The sequence below is a fragment of the Engystomops pustulosus genome, chromosome 3 (genome assembly GCF_040894005.1).
Source record: "Engystomops pustulosus chromosome 3, aEngPut4.maternal, whole genome shotgun sequence".
In the NCBI taxonomy this organism is placed as follows: Eukaryota; Metazoa; Chordata; class Amphibia; order Anura; family Leptodactylidae; genus Engystomops; species Engystomops pustulosus.
Genome location: NC_092413.1, coordinates 122,211,815 through 122,220,497, shown reverse-complemented (window position 1 = coordinate 122,220,497; position 8,683 = coordinate 122,211,815). Strand labels below are relative to the sequence as shown.

General features: G+C 40.1%; 1 protein-coding gene across 3 annotated transcripts in view; it reads right to left on the bottom strand.

The window, feature by feature from the left end:
• Positions 1-557: 557 nt before the first annotated feature.
• RRAGD (Ras related GTP binding D) overlaps positions 558-8,683 on the bottom strand; it is a 51,035-nt gene continuing 42,909 nt past the window's right edge. For all 3 annotated transcript variants that reach the window (XM_072141964.1, XM_072141961.1, XM_072141962.1), the window contains 2 exons: positions 7,488-7,630; positions 558-1,489 (listed from right to left, as the gene is read on the bottom strand). In XM_072141964.1, coding sequence (XP_071998065.1) covers positions 1,338-1,489; positions 7,488-7,630 — 295 coding nt within the window. In that variant the 3' untranslated portion in view covers positions 558-1,337. The remainder of the gene's footprint in view (positions 1,490-7,487; positions 7,631-8,683) is intronic.

The following is an 8,683-nucleotide window of genomic DNA, read 5'->3' as shown; positions in this document are numbered from 1 at the left end:
TATATGTAATAATTCCATATATAAGGCGCATCGGACTATAAGGCGCGGCGTCCGGGGGCGGGGCGGAGACCCGACGGGACACGACGCGGAGAAGAGACGCGGCGACGCGGGGAAGGTGAGTGGGGAAGGTGAGGGGGAGGTGGAGGAGGGCAGCGGACCATACTTACATAGGTCCCCGCTACCAGAGACAGCAGATCTCCAGCGGGAACTGCAGACCACGCGGCAGAAGTTGTTCGTGCCGCGTGGTCTGCAGTTCCCGCTGGAGATCTGCTGTCTCCAGTAGCGGGGACCTATGTAAGTATGGTCCGCTGCCCAGCGCCATACATAGGGCGCACCGGACTATAAGGCGCACTTTGGATTTCCAAGGAAATCCAAGGCTTTTAAGTGCGCCTTATAGTCCGGAAAATACGGTATTTCATTGTCATTCATTTTTGACCATATAGATTGTGAGCGCTTATTAGGTGGGGTCCTCCTTCCATTGGTGATGTTTCAGTCTAGTCTTGAGTCTTCTGTACTAATTGGTGTCTTCTTTTTATGCATTATGTTTAGCCCCTTACTGAATGTACAACACCATGGATTTAATGGAGCTCTATAAATAACATTGACAACTTAAAGCATTATATGAAAAAAGCTGAAAGCAAATTGCAGCAGCCAGAACCAGGTTGGCAATGAAACAGCATGGTCAGGTAATTGTTATTAGACTTATTTTTAACACATTCCTGCTTTAAAGCATGTAAGCCTATTAATTGGACAACCCCTTTAATTAGTAGCCATTAGGGCACATCGTATACTGGACTTCCGATCAATAGTCCTATTTTTTTTTAAAAACTATAAATGGTCTCTATTTTCTGATGCTGCACAGCAGAAAGATAAACTAAACAATAAGTAAATGCATTCCTAAAATATCACAATAATTTCCTATTGAATTTATTGAGATATTGTATGTAACATACAATCTGTCATTTTAATTGACTGTATAAAAAGTTCTCTGTACCTCTCAATGTGCAAAAATACGTTTTACAATTCTATTACAAAAATTTTAACACCTAAAAAAATATTATTTATACCATAACTTCAAGAACCACAAATCTTAAATTATATGTAGGTGAAATGTCTGTTTCCCTTATTATACAAGAAAGCATGGTATAATAGCCCCAGTATGCCGGTTTGACGAAATATCGTTGATACTACATTGTGTGGTGTATTCAATTAAGGATAGATGATTGTCTATAGAGTCTCTTTTGATGAATTTTAAAGATAAGAAATACAGTATCCTTTGAAGCATGGAATATAGTCAAATCCATATTGATGCTTTAGCTTTTTCAGAACCTTCACCTCTAGAGTGGAACTCTTGGAGTGCCATTGAGGGCAGTTCTTATGCTCTTTCGGATTTTACTTAGGTGTTTGCGAGATCTGAGCACTTTCATTCTTACGTCGAACACTTCCTGAATTGCCTTACGAAAGCAGTGGAAATTGTAATCCATCAAACCTGTAAACAAATGAAAACTCTTATTTTCAAAAGCAATTGTAAACTATGGAATTAAATATTAAAGACAACATGTCACCTTAAAGAGGTACTTACATGAAGACAATATTCTTAAATATACTATAATTCACTCTTATTAACAAAAATACAGCATTTCACAATTATAATTCCAACCATCTCCATCAGACCTGGCGTTGCAATTTTGGTTGCCTGCCCCTGGATTCAACCGCAAACCTTCCGACTATCATCAGATTCTTCTCATGAATAGCTTTTTTGTCAGCACATTGCAGTGCTCTTTGCCTCCCGCCCCTCCTTGCATTACAAGACCGGCTCAGACACAGGCACTTCCTGCCAGCAAGGAGCGAACTGAGTTACTCTACAAGTTACAGTCCTGTGTTACCAGACTTCCCTCGTGTTCCTGTGTTACCAGACTTCCTGTGTCCCTTGTGCCTGTGTTCCTGTTCCCATCTGACTGGACCTCCTGTTGCTGACCACAGATTGGACTTGACCCTGCATCTCTGCCACTGACCCTGTGCATGGACCCAGCCACGAGACTGTCATCTATTAAGGTACTTTGACCTTGGCTGCCACCACGGGCTAGTTACACTTGTGGAACGATCTGCCGCAGTAAATCTATCCCGCTTTGCGGCGGGCTCTGGGGAAGACCAGGTGCCACTTAGATGTCAGCTAGTACCACCTCCCGCGGTGGTCCAGAGGATCCACTGATCCTGACACTTTACCCCTTAATGACCGCCGTATCTGCTTTTTACGGCGGTCATTAAGGGTACTTCTTCTGACGCGTACACCTTTCTACGCCACGCGTCAGAAGAAGATTTCGGGACACCGGGTCTCGCTGGTGCCGGTGTCGGGCTGTAATATCACAGCCCAGACCCGGCACTAACACCCAGGATCGGAAAAACTCCGATCCCGGGTGTTTAACCCCTTACACGCCGCGGTCATGCAAGTGTGTCCCCCGTGGATCGGACCCCCCGGTGTGCTTACCGGGGGATCCGATCCCTCCTGCCGCTGCCCCAGGTCCTGACGAGTGACCCGAGGATGCAGGCTTCTCTCCCCGCCGGGTTCTGCCTTCCTGGCAGGACCCGGCTGTAAGTAACAAGTGTATTGCAGTGTAAAGGCTTGAATAAGGGATCGGATGTTCGCTTATTCAAGCCAAGAAGTAGAAAATGTAAAAAAGTTTAAAAAAAAAATTAATCTTTTTATAATATAATTAAATAAATAAAATAAAAGTCCCATAATCTCCCCAGTAACACATAAAATGCAAATAAAGTAAATAAAACACAAAAACACGTACATATTTGGTATCACCGCGTCAGTATTAATCTGTACAATAAATCTAAATCAATATTGAACCCGCTCGGTGAACTACGTAAAAAAAAAACCTTGAAAAACTTCCCATAATATACAATTTTTCATCAAACACCATCACAAAAAATGTTCTAAAAAGTGATCAAAAAAAGTTACGTTCCCTAATATGATAAGACTGAATAGAACAACTGTTTTCGCAAAAAATAAGCCCTCAACCAGATCTGACAACAGAAAAATACAGAAGTTATGGCCCTGAAAATTTGTCAATAGTAAAAACAATGCGATTTTCTCCAATATTGGTTTTGCTCAGGAAAATTGAGCAAAAATAAGAAAAACTATATAAATGAGGTATCACCGCAATCGTAGTGAACCAGAGAATAAAGATAAAATATTATTTTTACGTTACGGTGAGCGGGGGGAAAAAATGCTAACAATCCAAAATAAAAATTGATGATTTTGTTTGTGTCCCCATTGAAATAGTTAATAAAATCTCATGATTAAGCTTTAGACTCCCAAAATAAATTATCTATTCATTGTATCTCATCCCATAAAAAATAAACCCTCATATGTTCGCATTACCAAAAAAAATAAAAATGTATAGGTCGTACAATGTGACAATACAAATCTGCTGTGAATGGCGCCTCCATTCATTCTATACTCGGCCGTGCGCCCGTACAGCAGTTTACCACCACATATGGGGTATCAGTACACTCGGGAGGAATTGGGCATCAAGCGTTGCAGTGCGTTTCATAATTTAATTTATTCTGAAAATGTCAGTTTTGGCCTAAATGAATGTATTTCATGTATGTGCCATATTTTTTAACCCATGTGAAACACTAACTATTCTGTAAATGTTAATTATCAAACTTTTGGGGTAGTTTTACATCTTGTCTGGAAACCAGATCATTTCAAACTTGGAAAATGAAGAATTTTTACAAACTTTTGCCAAATTTTCACTTTTTTTCAGAACTAAACGCAAAACTTATCACTTAAATTTTATAACTAACATGAAGTACAGTGTGTAACGAGAAAACATTCTCAAAATCACCCGGATATGTTAAAGCGTTCCGAAGTTATAACCAATTATCGTGAGACATGTCAGATTTGAAAAATCGAGTCTGGTCATTGAGCTGAAAACTAGTGTCGGTGATAAGGGGTTAATATACATTGTTATTTTTTTATAAACTGTTAAATGTTTCTTAAAAATTGCTTAAAAAAAGGAAATGGCTTCAAATGTGTTACATTCAATTAAGATATCAGATTTCAATATTTCAAAACTAAAATGTTGATACATTAGAGATTTATTTTTTATTATAGAAGAAAGGAATAAAACGTCTTCATATTTTTTTTAGGAATAAGAAAGAAAGCAATTGGGTTCTAAACAGCTCACAAAATGCGGCACATTTACTATGGGCTTTGCGCCAGTTTTCTGTTGGTGTTTGCATGTTCTTTCTAGTGGAAACTGCACAGGTATTTAAGAAGTGTCTGCACTACATTTGTGTCGCACATGACCGTTTTGCTGCGCAACTGCACTAGGCACCATGCAACACAAATTAGGGGCGTTCTGGTGGTCAGTCGGACCGTGCGCTAGATGTAACATGCAAAGTCTGTCGCACACCCAATGGTAAAGGTGCACCACAAAAAAGTTGGTGAACTCTGCTGGGCCTGTGCAGCGAAGCACCAAATTCATGATTTCTGGCGCACGTTCTTAATGAATCTGGCGCACCAAGCATTATACACGGGCAGAGCATTTTTAGTGCAGTTTCCTTCTTTCTTAGTAAATGTTCCCCAATTCTTTGATCTGGATTAGCTCACACAGAAATACAGATTACACCACATTCCACAATTATTATGCAAATTAAATTTATCTCTGATTTTCCTAAATGGAAAATCTGATATCAAACGGTATTTAAATCCAAAACATCCAAGTTACATGGTAACATACGAACCCTTCTTTGATATCACCTTCACAATTCTAGCATCTGAGTTTTTGGAGAGTTTTTGCATAAATTTCTTTGCATGATGTCAGAATAGCCTCTCAGAGCTTGATGTGAACTGCTCCCACCCAAAAATCTTTTGCTTGATGATACTCCAAAAGGCTCTCTATAGGGTTGAGTTCAGGAGAAGATGGTGGCCACACCATGAGATTCTCTCTTTTTATGCCCGTAGCAGCCTATAACACAGAGGTACCTTTGCAGCATGAGATGGTTGAAAATGATTCTGAAAATGCTCTGGAAGGAACAATTCTTCTTTTTGTACCATTGAAGAAAGTGGTCAGTCAGAAACTCTATATACTTTGTCAAGCGCAGACAAAGCGCCCTGTGTGGCACCGGCCTAAAGGGGCATGCCACCTGACAAATATTAGCAGCTGCTCTCTTAATCCAATTAATTTACCTGGCATTGTAGCTTCATGAACCCATCTCTGCTCTTAATCAGCCACAAATCAGTGTGATTAGCATGCTTAGGTTTTTGTGAAATATGTAATGTTTTCATACCTTGTCCAAGGCATTGCACTATTTTGACGTTTTTTTAGCAGCAGAGAGATCCTTTTTCTTTCCCATGTTACTTAAACCTGTGGCCTGCTTAACATCCTTCTTAAGTTGTTTTCCTTTACTTGGGCTCACCTGGCAAACTAATTTACACAGGTATCTGTGATTGTTTTCAGTCGTCCAAAGAGCCCTGAGACACACATCCATGAGTTTCATTGAGATTTCATTTATGTAAAGTGAATTGCTGTAACATTTAAAAGTAGGAGGGATCAAAAGAGGCTACTGGGGCGTGGAGTAGCTGTAGCTCTCGCTGCATGGAGCAGCTACTCCACGTCCCCAGTAGCCTCCAGAGTACAGGAATCTGCAATGGGATCTACCTTATTAAGTAGATCTGTGATGGTAGGTTACCTTCAAGCATTTATGAAGAAGGCTCATTTATATTGCAGTATATTATATTGTCAATATAGGGTTCAAGTGCCCCAGGGGGTAAAAAACTGTAAAACAAATGTTCCAAAAATCTTAGAAATTGAAGATGATGATGACGCAAGATAGCAAATTTAAACTTTTCAACAGAGGTAATGTGAAGCACCAAAGCATTACAATGTCCAATCATCAATAAAAAGGAAAATCAAATCACTTGGTCCTACAAAGTCTTGTATTACGGTTAAAACTGAGAAATGTGGATAGAAAGGAAAATGGGCTGTAGCAAGAGCCCCTCTCTCCCCTCTATGCCATATCTTCAGAAGGAAAAGAGAGTTAAAGGGGTTATCTTGGATTTTTAAAAAATGCTATATATTGCTACAAACTGTAGCAAGTGCGTGGCTATGGTCAGGATGATACTGATAGCTTCTTTAAACTGACCCCTATCATGTACAGTGCCACAGGTGAACGAGAGTAATGTAGGAGGTAATTATAATATTTTTATTGTTTTAATAGCCCCCCTAACCCATATATATATATATATATATATATATATATATATATATATATTGTGAGACACTGAAGGGGTTAACTGTGGATGGGCGGTATGTTTCCCCCAGGTTTTCCTATTATGCAAGGCCTTAGTGCTGAGGTTGTGTTGTCCAGCACCTTGGACACAGGTGGTGGGAGCAGCCTAATCAGTCTGCAATAAGTGGCTGAGCAGAGCTGATAGTGTTGTCTCTCTGAAAGGAGGCTGGAGAGCACACAGCCCTGACCTCTGTGCCTGGAGCAGCAACTTATTTTATGTATTAGTGGTGAGTTAGAGAAACTCTGTTTAGTTAGCACCCTGACGGGTAGGATTTTGTTTGTTTAATGCCTGAATGTAAAGGCTGTTTTATTTTGCTGCTGCAATAAACGCAGGCGAGACCTGTTTTGGACTGCACCTTGGTGTCACTGTCTTGAACTGCATCCCAACACCCCGCTACCTCAGACTCTACCGGGCCAAATCTCCCACAATATATATATATATTTATTTATTTTTTTATTTTTTTTATTTTTAATCCTGGACATCCATTTTGAGTTCCACTTTCTCTGATATTTTCCAGCCAAAAATAGAGCACATCAGTAGGATAGTATAGGGCAGTGGTGGCGAACCTATGGCACGGGTGCCAGAGGCGGCACTCCAAGCTCTTTCTGTGGGCACCCAGGACATCACTCCAGCACACCAGACAGGACTCAAAGAATCTTCCTGTAGTTCCAAGCAACTTAAAAGATGCTGCTTTCAGTCATATTTTAACGTGACTTACTTGGCTACTTGAGACTGTAGGAAGAGGGAGAATTTGTAGACAGGGCCGAATTATCTCCGAAGGACCTCCTGCTGGCCCCATTATTATCTGCTGTACAGATACAGAGGGAGACTGGAAAGAAGCTACAATGATGCAAATTTTTCCTCCTTCTTTCTACTGTGTTGGTGTCCTCAGGAGGCCAGTAAGATTGAACGTTGTTGAAGAACAGGAAGCAATAAGATCCTGCTCTAATTTTGGTTGGCACCTTGCGATAAATGAAGGGGATGTGGGTTTGCAGTTTGGGCACTTGGTCGCTAAAAGGTTCGCCATCACTGGTATAGGGTGTTCCAGGTTTCTGGTATTAACAGTCTAACATAGGTCACCAGTATGTTTATGCTGGAAAAAAAACTTTATAGTTGCATGGGACATTCCCCCCCCCCCCTACCAACATTGTTCTGTTTTGTACAGCAAATTATTTACCTTTTCTTTCAAAACTTTCTTCTCTCACAAAACACACAAGGGCCAGAAATCTTGTCACTTCCTTTAAATACAATACTGTAGTGTTGTTTAGTTTAATAATTGCCTGTGATTCATTATCATAAGGTGTGCTTGCTCCCTTCAACCTGGTAATAGAAAAGGAAATCAAGATATAAGCACAAAACAATGCAAGACCATAAAGGCAAACAAACAATACTTTACTGGATTGATGGAAGACATTTATATTTCCATTTTTTTAACGGGGCACTCCACCCAAAACTAAAATTTCCCATGTGATAAGGTATTACATGTGTCAGTCTATCACTTACTGCTTTTTTCTCATTTGAGTTGCTTTGTAGAGGTTTCCCACAAGTGGGAAAGAAATTGTTATTATAATGATCATGCACTGCCAGCTAGGAGAGATAGTTTTGTCTGTGACATTGTTTGACTGAAGCAATGCAAAAAGAAAATGAGTGGAAATCAAAAAATCTAAATCATACTGTAGCATTTTCGTACAGTATTTAAAAGGCCAAACGCTACACGGATGCTTCCAGTTTGTGCCAATCACTGCACTGGTTGCACGTCTCCTTCTGTATTCACTTTAAAATAATAACCCTCATCCACAAAGCTCTGAATAATGCTGCACCTCCCTATCTCTCATCTCTCATCTCAGTCTATCGGCCCTTCCCGTACTCTTCGATCTGCCAGTGACATTAGATTAATCTCTACCTTAATTCGAACCTCCCATGTACGTATACAGGACTTCTCACGAGTTGCTCCAATTCTCTGGAATGCCCTTCCCCGGACTCTCAGACTAATACCCACCCTCCAAAGCTTCAAACGTGCTCTTAAAACCCATCTCTTTAGGCAAGCCTATCACACTCGCTAACTGCTTGAAATGTCAACTCTCCCTTTACTAATCCATCCTATGTCCCATCTCCCATCTGTAATCTGGCAAACAGCAGATATATACCAAGCTCCAGGCTTCTTTACAGTCTTTTTCACCTAGGACCCTGTAAATAAGATTATTTATTAAATTATATTATATTGTTCCCTTATAAAGAATGGCTGGACCATTATACAACCTATAAATAAAGATTATAAATAAAGATTATTATTATTATTATTATTACAATAAGGGCAGAGTGTTGGAACATGTTCAGGTGGGGTGCAGAGGCAGAAAAAAATTGGAAAAAGCA